The sequence below is a fragment of the Crocuta crocuta genome, unplaced genomic scaffold (assembly GCF_008692635.1).
Source record: "Crocuta crocuta isolate KB4526 unplaced genomic scaffold, BGI_CrCroc_1.0 scaffold363, whole genome shotgun sequence".
Lineage (NCBI taxonomy): Eukaryota > Metazoa > Chordata > Mammalia > Carnivora > Hyaenidae > Crocuta > Crocuta crocuta.
In genome coordinates, this window is record NW_027531626.1 from 1,363,480 (window position 1) to 1,391,073 (window position 27,594).

The following is a 27,594-nucleotide window of genomic DNA, read 5'->3' on the forward strand; positions in this document are numbered from 1 at the left end:
CCACAAAACACAAAAGGAGTTGGTTATCCAGGTTTATTTTAGTCCAGCCAGACGGCCCCTCCCGAGCACCTGAAAAGTCCTCGGAAGAGCACCCTGCCAAGCCATAGCTCAGGGTTTATATAGGGAGAGGGGTGAAGCCAGTGTACAGAAGCGAGAATTTTGCGGTTAGAGGTGGGAGTTGCTTAAGAGTTGAAGAACATGTTTTTTTTTTTTTTTTTTTTTTTTTTTTTGGTGGCCTTTCCTCACGTACTGTGTTAAGTTTGTCTATAGGGATATTGTGAAGGGGGTGGTGCGTTTCCTACCTCTAGATCTAAGGACTGCAGAAAGAGAATTCCAGTTCTTACAGCTTCATTCTGGGGCCAAGTTGATATTCTCTCATACTTGTTCTATCTTCTCTCTTATCTTATGCCTTTTTCTTCTCTCTTCTTCTTTCTGTGTCTTTTGCTTCTCTTTCCTCCATTTTCCCAACCACAAAGTTGCAAGATAGGGGCAGAAGTGAGGGGTACAGAGATTCCTACATTCTTGTTGTTTTTTTAATCCCTAACTTGTGCTCCTGACCTTGTGTCTTTTTTACTTACAATTATGTTATCTGAGCATCAGTTCCCTGTTTTAAATGGTTTTGTTAACTCTCTATTTTAGTGTTAGTAATAATTTAAGCCAAATGTGAAAGTACAAAGTTACTATCACTTCTTACTAAATGCCGATGAAAATAAATTCATAGGTTGGCTCATGTAATGTATAAAATTGAAGAGATTGATTTCATTTCAGGAAGGGCAATGTGGATTATGACTGAAGTGAACCATTAACATCTTGACATTTACTTTGTTGATGCTGTCCTAGGTGACTCACTCCCAAGAAACACACTCAGGGTCACATTCTTCCTGTGTCATTTAAAAACTTTCCTTTCCTTGGTTGGTATTGCTCTCTAAATCATATTCATTTTGGAAGGGAGCAGACTTTCTTTGGCTTTATATGTTATGGTTTTGTGTTCCATGCCTTCCCCCCACCCCTTTTTTCCCCTTAAAATAGTTCAAACTTCAGTTTTCAAACGGCTTTTACTTAATGTTTGAAGTTTTTGTTTAGCCACATACAGAAAGACTTTTTCGTTGTTGATCAGTTTTTACTGCAAAAACAATTTTAAATCTGTAAACGATTTCATTAAATACCTTGTAATCTATTTAAAATGTAGCATGAACAAGTCATTTGTCCTTTAAAAGTTTTTAGAAGAAAATGAACATCGAATCCTAAGCTGAGGGAGACCTGAGGAGATCATCTGGTCTGGCTCTCTGCCTTGAGAGTGATGACTGTGGAAATTTCTAAAACAAGATATCATCTCTTTTGCCTTTGAACAGTTCACAGGCAGACATCCCAGAAGCTCTGTAGGCAGGGTCTTCATGCTGTGGGACAAGACTAGCTCTGTGGCTAGTCCCCACATGCCAATTTCTGCCTCCCTGTAACTCACTATTCCAAGACTCCTTACTGTAACCTTCTCCCAGCTTTTAGCAAGATCGGAAGAGATGAGACATATGGCAAAGAAAGGAAATGAAGGAGGAGAGAGGAACACCACTTATACATATTCTCCCTGTTCCATTAGTGTTGAGACTAAAGAGCATGTGTTAGGGGCAAAATAATTTTTATTTTCTAAAAGAAAACCTCCTTTTTATTTTGAATTTTCCCTCTTTACTCCTAGTTCAGGTCTTTGTAGTGGTCTAACCATCCATCCTGTTTTGATTATTGGCCTTTATCTGTTGTTCATGATCTTAACGAAAGAATACCTTATGGCAGGAAATAATGGCATTTGTCATCTTGTGAGTGGTTTTTGTCAGGCACTGCGGTAGGAATTTGCATAAATCATCTCTAAAATCCACAACCCTGACCTGCTCAATAGATGGGAATAGTCCCATTGTACAGAATCACCGTCTGAAACCCAGAAAGCTTGTCTCTTGAAGTCGCAGAGCTATTGACAGCCAGAGCAACGATTTGAATTTAGGTCCGCTGGGTCCCTGAACTTATGCTGTATCCATTGTGCCAGGAAATCTCTTTGGCCTCACTTAAGAGCATCAGTTTCAGTGACCAGGGTTTTGTTGATAATTTGGTAATTGCAACATTGTATTGCTGGTGAAATTTCTGGGCGATGAACCATACCACTGATCACAGAGGCCTTTCTCATCTCCTACCTTCCTCTCATCGTCTCCTGTTCTTCTCCGTTCATAGTAAGAAGAATCACTCATTACCAAGATATGTGAGGCAGTATTTAGGCGAGCATATTATTTATTGTCAAAACTGGGACACTTTTGCGAGTGGAGTACTGTTACAAATGAACTTGGTGAGAACAGCTGGCGTAAGCCAGGACTGTCGCAAGCAGACCAGGATGTATGTTTACCCTACTTATAAGAAAATTCAAATGCCTGAAGCAAATCACCAGGGAGGAATAGATTCTTTGTAATATAAATGATCACTAAGTGAAAGAACATATTAAACCTTCTTATGATTCTTATGATTAACATTATCAAGTTTTGCTGACAACTACTTAGGACTGTATATATTGCAAAATAAATGGTATGCTCATAAACAAGGATAATGTAAAAGAAAATGATATACATTGAATTGGGTATCTTAGAAATGAATAAAACAGACCTCCGATGACTTTAGTGGCTTAGGCTATCACCATAGGCTGTTTAGAACTGTAAGAATTTAAGCATGTAACAAAGAATTCTTTCTTCTCACAGTGTATCATGGATATAACCAAATGATGGAATGTCTGCAAGGTTATAAGCGGGTCAACAACACCTTTTGTCAAGGTAAGTTTAACTGAGTTCATTGGTGTGGACTTCCAGTGTTTTGGCTCTTCAGGAATCTTAAGTTATTTGACTACATTTTGCTCATTAACCCCCATGTGAGAAAGTCATAACAGTGAACTGCCTTCTGTTCACTCAGTTTAGCTATAAGGAAGCAAAGAGCTTTAGCATATGGTTGCTAGAATTACTAACATTTAAACTTCATGGAACTCCCTTCCNACCCTATGGTCTCTCCCCGTCCATGTGTGGGTAGATGTGTGTGCATATGAGTACGTACATGCACCTAGCAGTCCGCCTTCCTTGCTGACCCAAGATTCGGTAGTAGAGTTCCTTTATTTCCCTCTCATCAGAATATTGCTAGCCACCTCAAGGTATTTAAGTATTAAATGTCAGGGTGCATACACATTTCCTAGGCAATAGGTAAAGCTCTGTAGCTAAATGTGAAATGTCCTGAGTGCTTTTGCTCAGTTTATTTTGCACCATATAGCAGCTTTGAACAAGGAAGGGGAACCTCAGAGATCACTTAGCCCAGTGTCTGTATTTTACAAATGGGGACATTCAAGCGCAGACTGGTGAAGTGACTTTCCTGAGGCTAAGTAGAGCTGGGGTTATAGCTCAGGTTTATGAGCACCTAGATTAGTACCCACGTATGATAGCACATTTTGTTTCATTTACTTTGTGGATTGTCCAGCTAATGCTCCTAATTTCCCCTTACATGTCTGGATGAAGGTGTTATTAGTAACTTGGAAATGTGTGTATGTTGAAATAGAGAAAGAGCCTCCATTAATGAACCAAAATCCACAGCAGGAACACAGCACGTGTTTTCTGACTTGTCTGGGGCTTTGTATCTTTGACCAGTATGTGTTTATAGGACAGGGTAAGGTCATGTTACAAAATCTAGATTGATTCCTATTAAAATGGGTCATGTCATTGGACTGTCGTAATTACTTGAGAATTTTCTCAGATTGTTCCATATTGCATCTATCTAACTTTTATGATCTATAGAGCTCTAGCAAGCAAAGAATTTTCTTTTGAAATGAACATAGGTGTACCATATGTTTAAAAAAGTTTTACCTTAAAAACGATAAGTCCTCCTGAAAGAAAGTCAGGAAAGTTAGATTTAGCTGCTCAAGGAGAGATCACCCAAGACACTGTGTAAGAAACATCTGCAAATTATAGTAACATGGGAGTCATGGATTAGTCAGTATTATGTAGGAATCAGTAGTATATAAGATATCCTTAAGAGATTGTATTAAATGGATAGAAGATTGAATGAAATGGATTGAGGAATGAATATGTTGAATGAATAGCTGGCTAAATGTATATTCTCCAGCATAAATGAAGTGATAGCATCACAGATTTGGTTAAAATCTATATGACAAGCCCTAGATCATTTTTAGAATGCATTAGTAGAAGCAGAATGAGCAGGGAATTGGAAGTAATAATCTTGCCCTCTGCTAGTCACACTGAATTTGGGGTTTGGGTGTTTGGTGTGCATTGTCTTTTGGCTAATAAAGTCAACAAAGGCCCTTGTGAAGGGCCTGGAAACCTGAGGGGTTTAGCCCAGAACTGCAGAGCCAGATGTGGGGCTCCACCTCAAGAACTGTGAGATCATGACCTGAGCCAAAACCAAGAGTTGGACCCTTGACCGACTGAGCTACCAGGCACTCCAAAATAAGTCTTGATGAGTGGCTTCAAAACCAGTCAACAATTGAATGGAGTTAAAGGGAGGCATACATACAACTTACAATAAGCAAACTTTTTCTGTGGAGTGGCGTTCCCCAACACTGTACTGAAATGCTTTTGGAAGTACTGAGCTTCCTGCACATGGGCATAATTCCGTAGACCCTTAATAACAATTGGCCCGGGGATGCTTGAGGGAATTTCTGTCCTGCACAGTCCATGAGTTTGGGTGACTTTATGAGTACATTCCAGGTGTCTGATGGCTATCGTTACTCTCTTGCCTGGGATAGAGGCTGTGGATGAGAAGAAAGGAATGACAGCTCTGTCAGTACAGATTTTGGTGCCTCGATAGGAAGTTTTCTGAAGTGTGCCCTGTGATGAGTTATGTCTGTCTCCTCTCAGACGGAGGAGGATCCTTGTGTATCCTTCCCTGTTGTAAACCTGTGTAACTAATTATTAGAGATGCTCTAGAATGTCAGGTACTCCTAGTTTCCTAATGTCAAATGATGAAAAATGTGTATGTTTTTGTGGGGTAGGAAGGGGTGGGGTGGAATTTAGACATTATTAATCCCAATTAAAACCAAGACACAGAGTAAGTAACTCTACCAAGATTGTACAGATAATAAGAGGCTCAGCCAGGATTAAACTCCCAAACCACCTCTGTTTCTGTGTGCAACGTGGCCTCCTTTACTGATTTTATATGTATCTAAAGTATAATGAATGTAGATACTAGCTCTTTAGAACTACCTGTGCTGTTAGAACAGAAGATAGCTATCTGTTGTGAGTAGTAATAGAAGCAAAAGCAATCAATATTAATTTGGTTTAGTGTAGTAAGAAGGGATGATTATCCAGTATATTCCTTCTAGCTGGTCCCAGGTTGTAACAGTGTAAAAATACCGTGGTGGAAGTAGCAGTAAACATTTGCTACTTATCACTTGATCTGTCATTTAGCAAAACAGAATGAAGACACCTTTAAATAATTGTTTGATTTTTGTTGTTCTTTTTAAATTCACCTCTTCTGGTGTGGCTGGTACAGAGTGACCTTTTGCAAGTTTTGTTCATACTGAGCGCATCCAATGGTCCCACCTCATTCTTTGCACTGACAGTCAGTAACCCCAAGTCCTGGCTTATGTCGTCGGTCTGAGGAGGGTATTTGCAAAACCATGTTAGACTTTCTGGCAGGGACTCTGGAGTGAAGTATCACAGAAAATTCTATTTCATGGTGCCTCAAAAAGGCACCGCTCAATTACACTACAGAGAAGATTGACTCATAAAATAATATGATTTCATTCATCATCATCTGTTAAAATTACTTTTGAGAGAAGGGCTTAATTTCACTCCCTTTGTGACACTATTGGTCAGTAAAATGAAATAGAACTTTCTCACATTACATATGTACACTCCTTTTTCCGAGAGCCTTGAAGCTTTTGATTTTTTTTATCCTAGAGTTTTTCAAAAGGAGCCTATTAACCACTAATTACTTGTGCATTCCACATTGTTCTTAGTTTAATGCCTTCTCAGTTTACAAAGCATATTTAAAATTAAAGTGATTAATAACTAGAACTACATTATTGCCTTCACCTAGGCGAACTAATGTCCTGAAACAATGTTTAGTAATGTGGGCTCAGTAACAAAGAACCAACTGTGCACAAGTTAATTTGAGGAGCTTTCAAATAATTGCCCTCCAAGTTGCGTTTTTTTCTCCTCTCTAGCAGTGCTGCGATTATCTTTTCAAAGGAATGATTTATTACATATACACACATGGAGCTCTCAACCCTGCCCTCACTACCCTTAACATTATGGAATTGTTATAATTTGCTTCATTTATCATAACAAACAATACAAGCATATTTCCTGGTAGATCTAGAGCAACATTTGTCATTTGATTATTATGCTAAGGTTTGATGGAGAGCTAGAATTAAATGGAATAATACCTCATGAATATGGTAATAGGAACGCCTGCTTGCATACTCCTGGACTCTGGAGCTCACTCCTTCCCTGCCTTTTGAGTATTCTCACTTGGCCATAACTTTGTCATGAGATAAATGAGGTCTTAAAAATTAGGCTTAAATCCAATAAAATACAATTTGGTTCTGAAATTACTTGGGGACCAATCGATTTAGTGAAGTGTTTGGTTAAGAGCGAATACCTCTTTGGGTACATGGAAATCACTTATTTAATGAGCTATAGGTATAATATAAACCTAGTATTATTTCATACATTTTGTTTTGGCATGTGCTGAGGCGCTGCGGGCAAGGTCAAAATATGTAAGTGAGAGACGTCTGTCCTTTACAATCCAGTGTATGTATATTCCTTTTTCATAGATAATCTCAAACATTAAGAAATATTCAGTGATCCACAGACATTAATTGGCAGGGCCCTCTTGAGCTACAGACTGAGTTCAGATCTGATGAATAAGGCGTCCCTCTGGACCTTGGACTCAGTGTAATTAAGTCAGTTGGAAATCAGCAGGACATAATTTGCTTTGTTCTCTCTTCCAGCTAGCTAAATTTTAGCTGACTCCAGATGAGTCCGTTACAGCAGCTATGAAAAAGCTGTCCACATAACTTTTGGCATCATTGTTTTTACACCAGTGTTTCTGCTTTCATAAAATAGATTTACAGAACAGATCAATTAGGGCATCATTGTATCTGTTAGCATGGACAGCCCCAGGTGTGGGATTCCTTTAAGATGGTGCCCCGAAGTGCATTTGAAACCAAAGTTTCTTTGGAACATAGACACGATAATGGACTTTTTTTTTTTTTTTTTTCCCCTGGGGCATATCTCTGTGATTAAATGAAATACACAATCTTAATACTCCACATCAGTAAGCCATACTCGGGGGATTTTGGGGGTTAGGAAGAGCTTGGCTGGGCAATAGCTTCTATTTCAGACATCTTAATGATTACCAAAAATTGTGACTGCGTTATGGTAAGGCTATAGAAGAAGGCTGGTCTTTGAGTACTTTGGTAAAACTAGAAGGTGCAGGTGAGACACTCAAGAAAACGCACTTGGTTGTAGAAAATGTGGCCTGTGGCATACTGCTGGGTAACAGAATAAGAACCATCATTTTATAGTTATTTTCAAAGGTATAGTTAACGGAAATAGACAAGTTTTTTTTTTCCCATACAGTTAAGAGTTAAATGAATTTACTGGCATCTTATCAGGTTTTGCATTCAGCATCGTACTTGTATCCTGTGCTTGGTTTGTGAGTTCATGGTTTGTTTTTTTCCATTTTTTTCCCTTTTTTTTTTGAGGTAGGTATGCCAGATAAAATACAGGATAGCCAGTTAAATTTGAATCTCAGATAAATACCAAATAATTTTGTTGGAACATATATACTAAAAAGTACTTGTTTATCGAAAGTCCAAATTGAATTGTGTGTCCTGTATTTTTATTTGCCAATCTGTATTTTAAGATTGTATTCTTTGACAGTTCTTTAAATGAGGGTCCCTGAGAAGTATCCACTTTATATGTCTGAAAATATCTTTGTTTGGAGCTCATTCTGTGAGACTGGTCAGGTGTACAATTCCAGGTGGTTTTCTAGCCATACATTTGACCGCTTATGCTAAAGTCTTTTGACTTTTTTTGATACTTTCTTCTTTTGTAGGCAATCTCTCTTTCTCTCTTTAGATCTTTGAATTTTTTATTTTCTGTAGTTTTATCATGATGTGTCAGTATTTGCAGTAATTTTCATTTTGCTCAGTAGACAGAGTGCATTGCCCACCTGAACAGTCATGTCTCTCTTCAAATTTGAAAAATGATCAGCTATTATCACCTCAAATATTGTTTTTCTACCATGCTTTTCAGCTGAAACTCTTATTGACTAGTGTTGGAGACCTCTTTAATTTTCATGTCTCTGAGCAAGTCTTTTGTGATTGTATCCTTTAGTCTTTTTAGTTGCATTTTCAATGAATACCTCAGTTCCATCTTCCAGTTTTTTCATTCTTATTAAGCCCATCTGGACTCTGTCCCATCAGTTATACTTTTAATTTTAAGATTGTTTTCCATTTCTGATGTTTCTACTAATGTTTCATCGCTACCTGTTCTTGTTTCTTTTCTTTTAAATGTATTCATTCATTTAACTTTCTAAGCACGCTGAAAAGTTTCGCGAGATTTCAGTTGCTGAGAAAGGATGCTTTTGCGCAGGTGCTTTCAGATTCTTACCTTCAGTTGCTCAATTCCTGCTGTACCTGTTTCCTTCTGGACCGTGGACCCAGAAATTCAGTGGCTCCACCCACTACCGTGTATTTCTATGCCATTTCAGGTTTACTAAGATGTTTGTCTTTGGGTTTTTTTTTTAAACTTCTTTTACAGTTTGTCTGTAGTTGCTAAGAGTTTGGAACCTGGGAGAATGCCAGAGCACGAATTTACTGTGTTCCATTTCTTTAACATGTATCCGTATCTCAATTGAGCTTTTTAAAATTCAAGATACCAATATTGGAATGTGGTGTTTAATGTATATAGATTATAAATTTTCTTTGAGGATGATGAAAAAGCTTTGGGAAAACAAAGCTTCAAATTATATAATTAACTGTTATCCATAGGTAGTCTTTTTCCCTTTTTGTAATTAAGCAGCCCATCTGCATCTATATATTCACCATCTGCCATTCATTAACTCATTTGTTTTATAGATATTTGATGATGATTTAAGTGAGGATACTCTGCAAAATATTAGAATATAATAAGACTCAATTCCTGCCCTTATGAAGATCTTGTTCTTCCTTACATTTCAGACATCAAGGTGGCATGTAGTAAAGTGCTTAAGGAATGAACCAAACACTGCGATTTGAGAGGAGAGAAAGGAGATAGCATTTAAAAAACTATTCTTTACAACAAACACATTGTCTTTGTTATTTGTAAGACAATTCATACATATTGTTTAAAACTTAGAAAGTAGAGAAATGTATAAAAAATAGAAATTACCTGGGGCACCTGAATGGCTCAGTTGGTCAGGCTCTGTCCTGACAGCTCAGAGCCCGGAGCCTGTTTTGGATTTTGTCTGCCTTTCTCTGCCCCTCCCCTATTCATGCTCTGGTTAAAAAAAAGAAAGAAATTACCTTTATCTCCTTCAAAAATTGATGCATTTTGCTATAGTTCCTGCTATATATACGCATATATTTTAATATCATATTTCATGGATAAGTGTGAATGAAAACTGTTTTTATTTAATAGATATACTTTCTGATGTTACTAAGTCTTCTAAAAATTATTTTAATGCCTACCTAGTATCCTAGTTAATGGATATAAGAGAATTCATTTAACCATTTTAAAGTGCTATTTTCAGATTAGTTTCTATTTTTTTCTTAATACATACACTGTCATCCGTGTACTTGAACATAATGCTTCAGTGAATCCTGGGTTCTATTTACAAGAGAAATGACTAGTTCCAAGCTGTGATTTATCCTGTGCACATGACTTTTGGAGAGGATATGCATTTCCTTTCCACAGCAGAGAGTCCACTGACTGTGGATCCCTCCTCTCCTGCTTCCTTTCTGTATAAATTTGAAAACACACAAAGGGCAGTGAAATAGTATCTTTTTCTTCACATAGCGTCTGTACATTTCTATTTAGGCTCTCCCCCAGGTACTTTATATTGAATATGGCTGTGAGCAAGATTATAATTTAATATTTATTATTTTATTGGAACTAACTCTTGTTGGTTTTAATAATTTCTTCTGAGTTTTCTGTGTAGGAATAATTTCACCTTCAAATAATTGCAGTTTGGGAAAGATGATGTTGGAGTGAGGAAAGTTACCGAGACTGGAAAAAATTAAGACATGGGCATGGCATGGGAGAGTGTGTGCCATGCTGTGCCTGCTGAATCCCACAGGTGTAGGTGAAGCTGGATGAGTTAATCATTAAGTATGGCTGGGGGGGCGGGGAAGGAGAGGGGTGGCAGGCCGAATGCAAAATTTGATATAGTGGCTAGGGACTATAAGCTTCTTTTAAGTTTATATTTAAATAGATGGAGCATTGATATATTTTGTTATGTATATCATGCCATTGACATTTCTGGTTTCTTGCAAAGGTTGTGGTGAAAATTTGCATGGAGTGAAAATAAATGTCTTTAGCTTAGTAGTGAGTGTTTTGTACTCTTCCTCTCTTGTATCCTCACTCCCCTCCCTCAGGGTCCCCCCCCCACCCCTCACCCTGTTCAGAGCTGCCTTCTTGCAGTGACTGGAACATGGTACGAGGGAGATAATGACAAGGTACAGACATAAAGATGTTTGTAGTGACCGTGATCCTGACAGCAGATGACTTCATGGTCTGTGATCCTAAGTTCTCTGGCCCTCAGGCCCAGTTTAATAACCTAAGTTACATAACCTAAGTTTTTCTTTTCGTTCACTTTAGTTCTTACCCAACTTTGTGGAACTTGTAAGATCAGCTGCTGCTCCATTTCTTACTACTATTGATTTTATTAACGTGAGGCTTTTCTCCTTATGATATTACACAAGAAAAAACTTGATAGTTTTCTTTTTTTCTCATAGAATAGACCTCCTTTCTGGTCATCGTTGCTAACATATTTTTATCTGCCCATTTATATACTTTGCTAAGTATTTGGTGGAGCCATTGTGTCGGATGCTTGTGTCATAATTGAACAACCCTGGGAAATAAATAGTGTTACTTTTTTTTTTTTTAACTGGTAATGAAACTGAGTCTTAAGCCTCAAAGAAATTAAGCTATGGAAGGTCACGTAGCTGGAGAGTGGTATGATTTACCTCTGCAGCCTGGGTGCTCCTCCTCATGCACCTAACATTTATTTAACAGCATACAATTTATGAAAGTACTTTTAACGTGTCTTCTCATCTCCTTAGTTCTTGACAGTGACCACATCTACTTGTTGCAGGTGGGAAGACCGTGACATAAAGCCTTGCTCAGCAAATGGCAGAGCTGAGAAGGACAGTGAATAGTCACTGACAACTTTCACATTCTATGTTTAGCTCTTAAGCTCTATTGGTTTGAAATTGGTTTAGAAATCATAGAGTTGTCCAAACTTTATCGTCTATTTTTATACCAAGTTGCCTTGTTGTAAATGTATCTGCTTGTGTAAAGGGTTTTTTTAATCACATTATTTATCACATCGCAGAAGTTACACCTCCTCGGTTTAATTTTTTTAAGCATTTATTTATTTTTGAGAGAGAGAAAAAGAACACGAGTAAGGGAGGGGTGCAGAGAGAGGGAGAACAGAATCTATTTTACTTTTAAATAGTTTATTGTCAAGTTGGTTTCCATATAACACCCAGTGCTCATCCCGACAAGTGCCCTCCTCCATGCCCATCTCCCCCCTTCCCCTCTCTCCCACCCCCATCAGCCCTCAGTTTGTTCTCAGCATTCAAGAGCTTCTCTCAGCTGTCAGCACAGAGCTCGACCATGCGGGTCTCGAACCCACAAGCAGGGAGATCATGACTTGAGCTGAATTCAGATGCTTAACCAACTGAGCCACCCCGGCGCCCTGTACCTCTTCAGTTTCAGCCTGAAGTCTTTAATAAGCAGAATATTTATGCTTCTAAATGCTTTTGTTTTTATTTGTATGCTTCTGTTTTGCATTTATGCTTCTGTACTGTTGTTTCAGCTATAGTTTTCTTTAGATTCTGAGGCATTCCTTTTCTGCGATGTCTCTTCTTTCCCCTATCAGCTAACAATTTAAGAAAACAATCCTGTGTTTCTCACACTTGTAGGTGCATCTGGGCAGTTCTGCTGACCCAGGCCAGGTGCGGATGATGTCAGCCAGGCTCAGTCTTGCATCCCTGATCTGCTGCTGGGTGCCGGGGGCTGGGCGGCCCAGGAGGGTCTCAGCTAGGGCAAGTCCTCTGTCTTCCGCACAGTCTCTCATCTTCTGGGTGACCAATGTGGGCTGTGCGGGGGCTGGTGTTGGGGTTCCAGGGACAGTGAAAGCACACAAAGCTTTTCAGGGGTAGGCTTGGAATCGACACACTGTCACTTCAGCTGTGTCCTAGTGGCTGCAAGTTTGAAGTCAGAAAGGCAGCCCACATTCAGAGGGGGGATACAGCGAGAGGAATGGAAAGATGGAGAATTGGGGTCATTTTGAAAATCAATCTTTAACACCCTGATGGATTACCCTGACTCAGCAAGTCGAAGTGCGTTTTTCCGGGGAAAAAAGGAAATGAAGATTTCTTATGTGTTAATGTGAGGTCACTTTATATTTGCACATAAAGCCATATTGACAAAGTATTGATGGGAGAAAAATTCTGGTGATTATATTGGAAACTGTATTGTTACATATACATACATATTTTTTAAATTTTTAATGTTTTTTATTAGAAAAAAATTTTTAATGCTTTATTTCTGAGAGAGAGAGAGAGACAGAGAGAGACAGAGAGAGACAGCACAAGCAGGCGAGGGTCAGAGAGAGGGGGAGACACAGAATCTGAAGCAGGCTCCAGGCTCTGAGCTAGCTGTCGGCACAGACCCTGACGCGGGGCTCGAACCCACAAACCATGAGATCATGACCTGAGCCGAAGTCAGATGCTTAACCAACTCAGCCACCCAGCCACCCCTTTATGTTTTTTATTTTATTTTTGAGAGACAGAGCATGAGCGGAGAGGGGCAGAGAGAGAGGGAAACACAGGATCAGAAGCAGGCTCCAGGGTCTGAGCTCTCAGCAAAGAGCCCCACTTGGGGCCCCACTCAAATTCACGAATCTGTGACATCATGACCTGAGCTGAAGTCAGTGCTCAACTGACTGAGCCACCCGTGTGTGTGTGTGTGTGTGTGTGTGTGTGTGTGTACACACACACATATATTTTTAATTTTTGTTAATGTTTATTTTAGAGAGAGAGAGAGAGAGAGAGACAGAGCACAAGTGGGGGAGGGGCAAAGAGAGGGAGACACAGAATCCAAAGCAGGCTCCAGGCTCTGAGCTGTCAGCACAGAGCCCAACATGGGGCCTGAATTCAGGAATCGTGAGATCATGACCTGAGCCAAGTCAGACATTCAACAAACTGAGCCACGCAGGCACCCCAGTGTTCGTTATATTTCTAACTAAATTTAGTTTGTAAACTTTGTATCTGTATATAGCCTACGTGTAGAACAATATTCTTTCTTCCAGAATAATCGCTAGCCTTACTCTTACAAGAATAGAAGAGTTTTGGTTTTTTATGAACTTTCAAATGATCCAGTATGTGTTTTTTTTTGTGTGTGTGTGTGTCTGGCTGCTTTCACTCACCAGTGTGTGGCCAGCACCACTTCGTAATACTCAAAATTCTGGCTAGTGAAATGATAATATCCATTGATGCTTTCATTTAAAATCTTGAAAATACTTTTTTCCCTACCTTCAACATGTTCTTCTCAGATGTCTCTGTCTACATAGTATTCCCTGCAGTTAGCATGTCTCTGAAGTTGCTTTCAGTTCCACTATCAGGAGGGAATTGATTGTTGTGATGTTTATTTCTTAGTGTGAAGAAATGGGATATAGGTATATGAGAATAATGTGGGCACACATGAAATTTAGAATCCGTTGTTCTTGCTATATATTTGGGAAGTTATAGTAGAAAATCAGTAGGTAGAAGTTAAGGCTAGAGTCCACCAGACCTGATAAATCAGTTCTTCAAAACACTCATAAATTTTTAAAATTTGTTTGTTTTTTTCTTTTGAGAGAGAAAAAGACAGTGTGAGAGTCTATGTGCACATGCACACGTGGGAGAGGGAGAGGGAGAGAGAATCTTAAGCAGGTTCCACGCCCAGTGCAGAGCCTGATGTGGAGTGTGAGATCATGACCTGAGCCAAAATCAAGAATCTGATGCTTAACTGACCNCAACATGGGGCCTGAATTCAGGAATCGTGAGATCATGACCTGAGCCAAGTCAGACATTCAACAAACTGAGCCACGCAGGCACCCCAGTGTTCGTTATATTTCTAACTAAATTTAGTTTGTAAACTTTGTGTCTGTATATAGCCTACGTGTAGAACAATATTCTTTCTTCCAGAATAATCGCTAGCCTTACTCTTACAAGAATAGAAGAGTTTTGGTTTTTTATGAACTTTCAAATGATCCAGTATGTGTTTTTTTTTGTGTGTGTGTGTGTCTGGCTGCTTTCACTCACCAGTGTGTGGCCAGCACCACTTCGTAATACTCAAAATTCTGGCTAGTGAAATGATAATATCCATTGATGCTTTCATTTAAAATCTTGAAAATACTTTTTTCCCTACCTTCAACATGTTCTTCTCAGATGTCTCTGTCTACATAGTATTCCCTGCAGTTAGCATGTCTCTGAAGTTGCTTTCAGTTCCACTATCAGGAGGGAATTGATTGTTGTGATGTTTATTTCTTAGTGTGAAGAAATGGGATATAGGTATATGAGAATAATGTGGGCACACATGAAATTTAGAATCCGTTGTTCTTGCTATATATTTGGGAAGTTATAGTAGAAAATCAGTAGGTAGAAGTTAAGGCTAGAGTCCACCAGACCTGATAAATCAGTTCTTCAAAACACTCATAAATTTTTAAAATTTGTTTGTTTTTTTCTTTTGAGAGAGAAAAAGACAGTGTGAGAGTCTATGTGCACATGCACACGTGGGAGAGGGAGAGGGAGAGAGAATCTTAAGCAGGTTCCACGCCCAGTGCAGAGCCTGATGTGGAGTGTGAGATCATGACCTGAGCCAAAATCAAGAATCTGATGCTTAACTGACCGAGCCACCCCACCCGGGTACCCCTAAAATTCTTTTGATTTAGCCTGCAAGAAATTCATCACAACTCTCTGCTATATTTGGTGATTTTATCCCAGAAATTGTGGGGTACTTAATGTGATTCTGAATCAAGTTTTAAACGATAGTCACTGGCTAAGAGGGAATTGATAGATGTGTTACTGACTTGAGCGGGTTATTTTACTGTCCTGGGCATTTTCCTGGAACTCCTGCCACAGTTTGTATTTTAAACAGGCACAGGATTTTCAGGAAGAATTTAAGCCGTTTTGGTCTGGACCTGAGCATCATATTTCAGCATTTAAAAATCAGTTTGGGACCCATTCCTCTCCATTTGAAAATCTTTCTTTAATGTGTCTTCTAACTGTGCTTATATCACTGGGATAGGATTCAAAAAGGAAATGTCTGTTTATTTTATTCAGTTTTCTTCAGGAAAGACAGTGGTGAAGTGAGTCATTAGCACATTGTATTTTCCAATAGCTCTTTGACCTTACTCTCTGGGGCTATAAAATCAATGGGAAGATGCCTGTTGCATCACAAGTGATGAGGAAAGCCCATGATGGATTCATGTTACTGTGAATGTTTCAAGGAGAAATTAATGTAGTGTCTGTGGACTAGAGTCAGAAATCCAAGACCCACAGAGCTGTGTGTGTGTGATTAGCATCTTGCATGTGTAGCACACATGTATCAAGAAATAAATACAAGCTGTGCTCTGGGCTCTGATAATTCTTTTATCATGTTACCCTGAAGACAGAAGAATTGGAAGGAAGGGAGTTGCCCTCACAGTGGTTTACCTCCTCTCCATGAGTCTAGTGATCAAATAAATCTATCTTGTGCTAGATTATCATTTACAAAGCGGGAGATGCTTACAGGTCAGGATGGGAGGGTATGGTAGCCGTGAGGCCTGGGTTGAAACAGACCAGCCTCAGAGAGCAACGTTTCACAAACTGTGCTTCACAGATCGTCAGTCTAGAGGGATATTAATAGATGGGGTGTGCAAAAGGGCTCCGTGGCCGAAGGTGTAGAAACCACCAAGTTAAAGAAAACCCAGAGTTTTTGCCAAAGGACTACTTGGGGTTTGTAATGTGCTTGTGTATGTAGAATGCAGTGTTTCTCAAACATCTTTGGCCACAGGACCCTTTTATAAGCTCATAAAGCTTGTTTTACATAACATACTTTGGGTAAAATTGCTCTAGAACATTGACCTTCACAAACTTTTTTTTTTTTTTTTTTGGTTCACTTATCTCCTAAAATAATTTGGAAAAAGTTACATGGTCACACATTTTTAAGCTGACATCTACATTTTTCCCATTAAAATTAAGTGGATGCAATAGAATCATTTCTGGGGCATTTATGTGTTTTTATTTTATTTTATTTTATTTTATTTTTTGAGAGAGACCGAGCATGAGCAGGGGAGGGGCAGGGAGAGAGGGATTCACAGACTCTGAAGCAGGCTCCAGGCTCTGTGCTGCCAGCTCACGAACTGTGAGATCATGACCTGAGCTGAAGTCGGACGCTAAACCACCTGAGCCCCCCAGGCGTCCCTGAACATAGTTTCATCAAAACTTTGGAGCTTCAGAGTTGGCTCTATGAGTAATGTCGCCATCTAACCTAATTGGCAAAAGCCCTCTTGAGCAAGCCAGACTTTATCACTTTTCCCGTGACTCGTCCTCAGGAGGGATATATTTGCCAGAGGTTCTGATGTTTGGTGTCTTTGAGAATTTTCCATTGTGTAGGGCAGTGTACTTAGAAAGCGTAGAAAGGTTCCAGGTGAACAAGAGATGTGCCTTGACTTTGTAAAGACGACAAAGGCACCGAGTGAAGGAAGGATAGAAAAGGAAGATGGGTACTTTGGGTCTGACATGACTTTGAGAGAAGAAAATGTATGAAGGTTCAAGATCTAGAAATTGGTTCCCTGAAATAAAAGGATCCAAGCGTATGTGTACATTGTGACATATTATCACATGCCTTTAGGGATATGTGTACCCACCTTGAACCTGCTTCTGTGGGAGTTTAGAGATACATACGTCCTCTTAGAGGATACATTCTCTAAGAGGGAAGTAGCCAAATGGTCTGTCTGGCAAGGGAAAGTATTTATTTACCTCGAGAGGAATTTTCTCTGCTTTCAAGTAGAAGTTATGTTGCTAACTTATATGCTGGAATTTCTTTCCATCAGCAGAAACTGAATATACACAGCAGAATCTATAGAAGGCTTCATATTTTCACACAGTGTGAAGATCTTCATGCCCTCTTCTCACCTTGGACCTAATTCCTTTCAGTTACTAGACATGCCTCATTGCCTGTATAAACTTGCGTCACTAAGAAGGCAGTAAATTATTACTTGGTTAAACATACATACTTTCCTTTAGAAGAATGGATACATAAAAGTGTGTTTATTTCCCATAAGGACACTTAACGCTATTCATAATATATTATGCATTAACTGTCATTATTTATTCCTTGCCATTTTCAATCCTGGCAGGTTGTTTTGAAGTCTGAATATTTAAGCTAAAAGTAACCTTGGGAATTATCTGGCTTAGCCCTTTTGTGCTATAGGAAAGGAATGTGAGATCAAGAGAAACAGAATGACTTGCTCTAGGTAACATAATTTAGCATCCTGGTTACACCAAAACTAGGTCTTCATGGGATATGCCTCTCATTAGGTTTTTACCCTTAATGTGTTTTAATTAACCCTTTTAAAAACACAGGCTTTTTAAGATCTTGGACAAGATCTTAAACTTGAACAAAATTATGCTTATAAAATGGGAATGACTATTGTGTTGCTCACCATCCAGAATTGTCACAAAGTTCCAGTGAGAGGAGGTGAGCTATACCATGTAAACGAACACGAGAATCCTTGTGTCATGGTACTGGATGATTGTATCATTGCCTAGTACTGAAAGACTAAAGCTGTGTTATATGAGGTTGTTTAAAGAGTCTCTTGTTAAGCATATTTTCCAACTACTCTGTATTTTTCCGCTCTCTGGGTAATAGATACCAGCCTTCAACTTCACTCGTATTGGGTTGACCCATGTGGCATTGCTAATATCCAACCATTTTAGACTTAGCCATTTTGTATTATTGAACTTCTTACAGCCAGAAGCACATGGTAGGCTATTGTAAAAGGCGAAAGATTTATTCGATCTGAAGAGAAACCAGAGTATTTTGGTAGGCTATTGTAGGCAGAGACCCTCTATAAACGTTTTAAGCGTGCCTGCATTGTGTTACCTGTAGCCCTATGGATTTTTCCTACTGGAAAGTTGCTCATGAGGCTGTATAAGTTTGTCTCCTTGTTTCTGCCTCTCTCAACTTCTGATGCTTAACCAAGCAGCTCAGAATGGGAGGTATAGGAGGACTGGCTGTATAAGAGGACCAGCTCCTTCAGCCGTTCACGTGGATCTTTACTCTTTAACTTCTGAAAACTATGAGGCCTAGGTGGTTATGCTGTTCCTTGAAAGGACAGATTTCCATACTTGGCTAGAAAAATTCAGTGCTCTACAGAGGGAGAACAACGAACAAATTCATTTGTTTATGTTTGTTTAAAAACTAAAATACTTTCAATTGAATCAAAATGTATTAAGGGAAATTGGCCCACTCTTATAAAATCTGAGACTTCTAAAACAATGATGTGTGGCAAATATGTTATTTATGAAAATGATAATCAAGTTAGAAACTTTTATTTGATTTAAAAAATAGCTGTAGGAATTGAAGTCTAAATAGAATTAAAATTCATAATTTGCCCATCATGTTGCATATAATTGTTAAACCTTTGCTTGATAACGTCTTCTCCTAGTGTACTCCTTAAACTTCTTATATCCAGATATGATATGAGAAATTCATGTTTGTTCTTAAAGCATTTGTGATTTTCTTCAGTCTATTTAGAAAGACCTTAAAGAGCTTGGCTACCTGAGAAAGTAATTGGATCATTAGTTGTTCATGTTTCATATTAATTTCTGAGGTTCTAAATTAAAAAGTGTGGAAGGTTTGATTTTTTTTTTTTAGCTTTTTGGTTATTGTTTTTGTTTTTTAAACACAGGGAATATAAACTATTTAGCCACCTGGTAAACCTTCTCAGGAGCAAAGCAGGGGATAGAAAAATGGAAGTAGGAAAAAAAATTTTTTGGTCTAAGTTTTAGATGTAAAATTTTGTATATTAGGAATTAACAATTTATGAGAGGCATAAATTTTTGAGTTATTTATTGACAATTTATGAGTGGTTTTATTTGTGAGTGAGTTGTTGAAATCCACAATATGATTTGTCACAGAAATAAAGGTCAGGATTCAAAACTCTAAAACATTTTCTTGACGAGCATCATCTTAGTATAGAGGCTCAGTATTGGAAGCAGATGAAAGACACCGCTTTGCTTAACACAGGTATACCAGGTACCCAGGGCTCCGGGAACAGCTCACAGATGACAGTTAAGTCTCATGAATCTTGTCAGAGACCTGTTCAGACTCAAGTGTTAGGACTGTAGCCTTGTGGGCCACCGACCACACAGCCCCCAGCTCAGGGATTTCGAGGATCCCATCTCTTGTGATTTTTAGCTAAGACCACAGCAGTCACAGGGACAGTGAGAGATTGTCAGATGGAGAAGACAGAGATGCTGAGTCAAGTGAATGAAATCCTTCAGGTCTTCTCATGTAGCCAGCACCTGCTTTCACTCCATCATTCCTCAGCCTCACTTCAAAATGGTCCCTTCTGTACTTATAAACTCAGATTCTCATCATCTCTGTGTGAATTTCTCAGCGAGGGCATTGTGGACCTTTTTGGCTGAATAATTCTTTGTCAAGGAGGACTGACCACACCTTTAGAATGCTGAGCTCCCTAGTTCCTACCCACTGTGTGTTCTCCAGTCCTTGTAACAACCCAAAATGTCTTGTAGGTGAGCAAACACCCCTCCACTTTTGACAAGCACCATCCCTTCTCCCTGACTACTAAGAGAGAAGCAGTCTTACTGACCTACAACATTCCTTAGATATTTGCATTTTAGAGGAGAATGTTTTTATTTCCAAATGGCCAATAAGTATATTGCAAGTACAAATTAAAACTGCAGTGAAACTACACTACACTCCCACCAAAATAACTCAAATGAAAAAGACTGACAATAATCTGCTGAGGATGTGGAGCAGTGGGTCCTGGGGCTGGACAGGGGCATAACCACTTTGGACAACTATATGATTATTAAAGTAAACAGGAGTCTTCTCTAATGAATCACAAACTCCTAAAAATATATCTGAGAGTAATGAGTACATTGGCCTACCAGAAGACATCTATTATATAAGAATGTTCACACACACACACACACATACATACACACTGTTCACAGAAGCATTGTTACTGATAGCCAAAAATTAGAAATAACCCAAATGCCAACCAACAGTTAAATGGATAAATTAATTTTCATATCCTCACACAATAAAATATAACATCAGTAAGAGTGAATTCTCATGGGCATAGTAATGAGTAAAAGTCTGACAAAAGAACATATACCATAGGATTCCCTTTATATGAAGCAGAAGAATAGGCCAGACTAATGGATAAGAGTAGTTACCCGGGGGGTGGCGGGGAGGAGGGGGAGCGATGTTAACTGGGAAGAGGTAATGAAGGAGCTTTCTGAAGTGATGGAAACATTCTCAGCCACAGTCTAGGGCGGTTATTCAGTATGTGCATGTGCACACATGAATGTATGTATCCATATGGATGCATAAAAATTCATGTCGCTGTATAATTAAGATATACTTTGCTGTGTATAAATTTAAAAAGAACTTAGGGCTTTAATCTCTAATTTATGGTATTTTGGAGAATAGGTTAAAAAATAAATTGAGGCAGTTAAGGGAAGCAGGAGCTTTTTGGGAAGCCCGGAGACTGTCATGAAGAAAGTTGCCTGCTTCTGGGGCCAAACTTAGGGGAGGTGGAGTTCCTAGTGCTGGTGCCTGAGATAGTAGGAAATGCATGATTCCCCTTCTTTATGAAGTTTTCTATTCCCGTCTATAGCCATAGTGGGTTTTTTTTTAAGTCTTAATTCCTGCCCTCCATCCCCATGGCATCATGGTTGAGGGCAGTGGGCAGTGTGGAGGAGAGTCGAAGAGAGGACACTGGAAGTGGGCCCGAGGAAGTGGTTGTCCATCAGGTACGTATGCATGGGAAGTCAAACCCTCCACCTTCACCTGGCAGCCAGCAGGGAGGCTGGTACACCACTTCATACAAAACTCGAGTCATAGGAAAATTTGGCATCCCAAGAGGTGAACAGGGAATTAGTGGGACATCCAGTGAACAGGAGTGCAGGCCACTCAGAGAAAGAGGAAAGCTAATACATCACACCCTAGTGGGAACATGAGGGAAAACAGAAGAGTATAGATTTTGTCTAGGCTTTTTGACCACAGCTGGCTGGTTACTCAAGTTTGAGGTTTAAGTTGGGACATGTGATAAGGGCTTTACTTATTCCATGTAGCCCCAACTGCACTTGGCATTCTTCCTGGTCCTTCATGGTGGTTTTCTTAAGGAGAAGGAGTGATTGGGGAAACATTTTCAGCTACGTGCTGTGCATAATTGTGTGTTCCAGCGCAATGTACAGTGTGGTAAAGAATCAGATGATCAGGTGCTAGACCATATGTTGTGCCAGGTGTAATCTAGCTATGTCAGTTTTTAGCTGGACCCAAGTTAGATGCTATAGAATTTCTACAACAAATAGACATGTTAACTTGTCATTTGGGTGTGGTCGAAAATGCACTTTATCACTGGAATGAAAAACTGCAAGTGTCTGATAAAATAGGTCCATTATAGATATCATTGGCTACTTAGAATGTGAAATATAAGCAAATAATCATTTTTTGAGCGCTCTGCTTGCCTTTTTATGTGAAAATTTTGCCAGTAATATTTTGCTGCCAACTGTGTCCAGTTTTAATTTAGAAAATTAATTTTATAGTCCTTAATAAAAGGTTTTTTTAATATTTTTTAGTGTTTTATTCTGAGAGCGAGAGAGAGTCAGAGAGAGAGAGACAGCATGAGTAGGGGAGGGTCAGAAAGAGGGAGACACAGAATCTGAAGCAGGCTCCAGGCTCTGAGCTGTCAGCACAGAGCCTGACGCGGGGCTCTAACCCACGAACTGTGAGATCATGACCTGAGCCGAAGTCGGATGCCCAACCAGCTAAGCCACCCAGGTGCCCCAATAAAAGTTTTATTAGAATTAATTGAAGGAAGCTAACATTATTGGAAGCAGAAATGCTAATAATCATATCCATTAACTGTTAAGCGTCATAAGCCACCCTGAATACAAATAGAAATGACTACTCATTCTTAACTTTTATTTATTTATTTTTAAAATGTTTTTTATGTTTTTATTTTATTTTGAGAGACAGAGACAGAAAGCAAGCGGGGGAGGGGCAGAGAGCAAGACACACACACACACACACACAGAATCTGAAGCAGGTTCCAGGCTCTGAGCTGCCATCACAGAGCCCAAAGCAGGGCTCAAACCCACGGACTGTGAGATCATGAACTAAGCCGAAGTTGGATGCTTAACTGAGCCACCGAGGCGCCCCTCATTCTTCACTTTTAACTTGTCCTGTTCTTCTTTAAATTTTTAATTAATTGCCTTTGCAAATGACACTATAATCTTTTTTAAGCACCCCATTTCCGTCTCTCCTCTTCCAAATTCTTTTCAATTCCCTTTGGATCACTGTCGCTGCCCACTCAGTCTGCCTTAACAATACCACTGACTGGGTAGCTCATAAGCCCCAGGCTGCTGGGAAGTCTAAGATCAAGGTGCCAGCATGATCACCTTCTGGTGAGGGCCCTCTTCTGGTTGCAGATGCCTCTGTTGTGTCCTCTAATGATGAAAGGGACTAGGGAAGCAAGCCCCAAACCTCTCCCTGCAATACCATTACCTTTGGAGGTTAGGATTTCAGCACCTGAACTTGGGGGGGACACAAACATTCAGTCCATAGCAATCACCATATGTGGCTGACCTCAAGTCTCTATTTCTAGCCATGGCATCTTTTTAGTTTATTCCTGCATACGCCACTGCTGCTGGATTTTATATTTGAATTTCCTCCTGTGACCTTCAAGTATAAAACTAATCTCTTCATCTGCTGCTTTTTTCCTCAGAACTTTTCACAAAACCAACTATGTCTTTTTCTCTTCTCTTAGATTAGCCGCCTCCCAGGCATTTTTGACTCCTTTCTCTTCCTTTCCAGTATTGTGCTGGCCAGTCAAACACCATGCATTGCCCATTGTTCTTTTCAAAAGAAACATTCCTTCCTTCCTGATTATTCGCACTGTCCCCAACCTGGTTTGTCACATTTCATACTTGAGTTACTTCTTCAGTCATCAGCTTCTGGTCTCTTATCAAGCCGTGTGTTGGCCAGATGAATTTCCCTGGAGCCTGCCTTTGGTTATATCTTCCTCATGCTCAGAAACCTTTAGGATTGCTCCCTGTTCTCAGTAAAAGTGAATCCAAAATTAGCCTGGCTTTAATGAGCCCTTTTTCCAACTATTTACCTTCCTGAAACTACTTTTCTAGCCAACAGTTTGACTAAGGGTTTCCTGATCCCCCTTCCTTTCCGTAGTCTCTGTCTGTGCCCACGCTCCAGGGTCACCCTTGTAGGTACCTCATCCCTTCCTTCTCATGCATCTGCTTTCTCGGCGACTTTGATGCCTGATAAAGTCTTGACACGCCCCTCCCCACAAGGTTCTAATCTCCCCCTTCCTCCTGTTAACTCCACTGGGACTTGCTGTCTATACAGACACTTTCATAATTTGACTTCTTCAAGTTGATGACCTTTCTTCTTATTGTGATAAGTTCAACAGCTTTTCAGTTCTTTGATTTGTAGGTAGTTGTATGTCCAGCTGGATTGTCGGTGTCCCCAGGTTCAGAGTCTTTGCCTTATGTCTATGGTGTCTAAGACCTACACCCATTGCTCTGCAAGCTCCGTGAAGGCAGGGATCTTGCCAGTTTTGCACGCTGGTAAATCTCTAGTGTCTAGAGCAGAACCAGGGACAGGGTAGGGACGTACTGAATCATTGTTAGATAAGTTGGAGATGTTCAGTGAATGTTTGATTTGATTTGAGGTTACTTGCTCCTGTTGCATTGAAAGCTAACATCTCTTATTTACTCTCAGAGACAAATGTAGTGAAAAATAGAGTGAATGCTCTTTGCAGCCAAGATATGTTCAGCTGAGCTTGACGACTCCGTCTAAAAAGATTGTGTTTTCCTGCAGATATTAATGAATGCCAGCTACAGGGCGTGTGCCCTAATGGTGAGTGTTTGAATACCATGGGCAGCTATAGATGTACCTGCAAAATGGGATTTGGGCCGGATCCTACCTTTTCAAGTTGTGTTCGTAAGTAATTATCACTTTTTATTCCTATTTTGGATTTTTTTTTTTTCCTAGAGAAGGGGGAGCCCTCCAGAAGAAGATAAATATACTCAGTGGTCAACTGAATATTGTAAACATGCAGGAAAATCTCATTAAAAAGGACAGCGAGGAGGAGGCAGATCTGATATGCTAATATCTTTGTTTTGGAACTTCCTCTGAAATAAATTTTTATTGCAATTAGAAAAATAGAATAGCTAAAAATCAAGGTAGAGGACAAGCACAGTGAGAAAACAAGCTTTGATGAACCAGTTATTTAAAATTTTCATACATGAAAGATGAAGACAGTTTTGTCCTTCATGAGCATTTTAAGCATTATTTAGATTGCGTTAAACTTTGTCCCAGCTTCTGTCTTTAATTAATCCAAATTCTGAGTCATTGGTGTTGGACTTAATGAGGTTTCACTGTATTTGTTTCATTGGAAGAGTCTGGGAAAAACAGTTATGAAGGCCCTGCATTTCAGACTTTCTATTCAGTTCTAATTTCAAAGATTCTTCTCTATTGTCCTCAAAAACTACCAAAATGTGTCCCCAGAGTTAGACTGTTTGCCTTACAAATGTCTCTAAGTTTCTCTCTTGCGCCTGACATGGACAGAAGTTCCTTATTAAACCACATGTTCGACTATTGATAGAGAAAATATAGTTTTTCCAAAGAAACTCTCTTACTATAAAACCTAATCCATTGTAATCACTACAGATCACCTGATCATTAGGGATGGATGCATTTAGATATAAAGTTCTCAAATGCAGATTTTTTTTAAAGTTCTCTTACTTTTTTTTTTCAAGGTAACCTTACTTTTTAAGGAACTAATGTCCTTTATTACAAAGTAGGTGAATACTGCAGGTTTTTCTTTAAAGCCGTATGCAGTTACATTTTAAACATTTTAATTATTTATTTGAGAGAGAGACAGACTACGGGTGGGGAGCAGGTGCAGAAGGAGACAGAGAAAGAGAGAGAAAAAATACCAAGCAGGCTGTGCGTGGACCATGGCCCTTGATCCCATGACCCTGGGGTCATAACCTGAACAGAAATCAAGAGTCGCTCAACTGACTGAGCCACCTGCGTGTCCCTGAAGTTGAAACATTTCAAATTACTGCAGGGCAGAAAATAGGGTAATTTTAAGAGCAGTTCTGTACTTCTGTCCTGCTAGGTTTTTGTTTTTATTACCTGTTTTTTAATGTGGCTTTGGTATACGTTAAGCTGCATCCTTCTTGCCTCCATTGTTAAACTTGGAATTTGGTCAAGTCATATTCTTGATGGACAGTATCATCTATTGTTTTTAATTGCACAACTCTCCCTGAGATGCATAGACATGGTGAAATACTGGCAAATGTAGTAAAATAAAAGTGAGTTTTATTCATTACTTTAAGAATTCTAAGAGTACATTGAGTCTTCTGGATAATTGTTACTAATTACTACTGTTTTCTTTTAAAACCTGTCAAATGCAGATTAGGAAATTTTACACGTAAGTTCCTTTTTTCACGTTCTTTCACAGACAGTTCTGATCATGAAGGAGACACCTAATTATAGGGCTTTTTTGGCGAGTGGTAAAATTAGACTGTAAAATGATGTTTGCATACAAGGTCCATTTGAAAACTGATGCAAGGATTTGGAAATTTCAGCCCCAGAATCACATTATTGACAGTATCCAGATAATTGAGGGATCATTTCTGGCTGATATGAATTACATGAGTAAATATTTTAAATAGTTTCATAATTTTAAGTGTAAAAGATTTTACAGAGTTTGGATATAGAATTTGCTTTCAATGTTTGTTTTGTTCTCTCTTAATTTAGCTTGTAGTCTGAATTTAGCTTGTAGTCTGGTTAAAATTACCAGACTGAAGATTGCAAATTAGGTAGAGTTGGAGAACTGGTTGCAAAGTATTTTATTAAATTTTGACTAGATCTGATGTTTAGAGTTAAGGGCAGACATCCAGGTTTTAATAAGATTGTAGAAATCTGCCAATGAGATTTTTGAAACACTTACACATTTCCTTAGCATTTATTTTCCCTGTCATTGCCCAAATAATACTGAATTTATTAAACAACCATCCATTCTTATTTGAAAAATAAATAATTCAATTTTATGGTTCAGCTACAACAGCTGAAATGATAAGTATTCAGAGAGGTTTGTTGCTAGTTACATGCTCCAGTTTAGAGTTTGAAGCTAAAACCTGGGCTCCTTACCAGCATCGAATGGGCAGATTTATTTCTCCTGTAACATCACAGATATGTGGAGTTCCTCAGGATTGGTGACTTGGTTCAGTCCAGCCTGATTTGTTTGAGAACTATATTTTGAAGAAATAAATGGGGGGAGTTTGAAGACACTTGAAAAGAATCAGGGAAGAAGGTGATGTTTACAGAGTAAGGGGAAAAATATTGACAAGATGGGTGGTACCCTTAATAGTAATGGGGAAATAGCAGGAAGGAACTGGAGGCCACATGTATGTATGTATGCATCGCATATACACACAGACACACGCACTCAGACACACAAAGGCACTGAGCAAAGGTGTTACTTAATGTTTGGAATGTATGTTTTTGAGAGATACAAAAACAGCCATGGATAGAGCGTGCAAACAAAAGGAAACGATTGACCGCGTTTGCTTGGGCAGCATGAGCTTCAGGCCTCTCCAGGCCGTAAAAGCTGTGGCTGACTTTGTGAACGCAAAGAAAAAGCACTTGGCCATGGCCAGGGAGTAGTGGGAAGGTCTCCCTGTTCTCAAGTTCACTGAAGTGAACACCCTCAGAATTCCTTGATTCTGGCCAGAGGTTGCAACCATCTCACTCCTTCTCCTTGCCCGCTCTCTGTCCTTGACTTAGCAAAGCTAACAGAAGGAAAGCCAGAGGGCTCTGGCGTCTGCTGCCACAGACCTCTGTGTCTGTGCCTCAGAACAGCAGCGTTCTCTAGACCTCCTCCTCCCTGTGTATGGGGAAAGGTAAAATGTCAGCGTTTGTCACAGCAAATCCAAGAGAAGTATAATAACCTTTGCACTTGGAATAGGGAAAACTTCCTGACTTGCTCAGCTGCAGTTTTCTTGGGAATTCAGGGGCTCCAGGATGGGAGCTTTGG

The 27,594-nt window shown here is 39.4% G+C and overlaps 1 protein-coding gene across 8 annotated transcripts in view; it reads left to right on the plus strand.

Annotated features, from left to right (window-relative positions):
* The window catches only part of LTBP1 (latent transforming growth factor beta binding protein 1), a 399,796-nt gene that overhangs the window by 233,700 nt on the left and 138,502 nt on the right, over window positions 1-27,594 (plus strand). For all 8 annotated transcript variants that reach the window (XM_077772762.1, XM_077772764.1, XM_077772765.1 and 5 more), the window contains 2 exons: window positions 2,730-2,801; window positions 24,366-24,488. In XM_077772762.1, coding sequence (XP_077628888.1) covers window positions 2,730-2,801; window positions 24,366-24,488 — 195 coding nt within the window. The remainder of the gene's footprint in view (window positions 1-2,729; window positions 2,802-24,365; window positions 24,489-27,594) is intronic.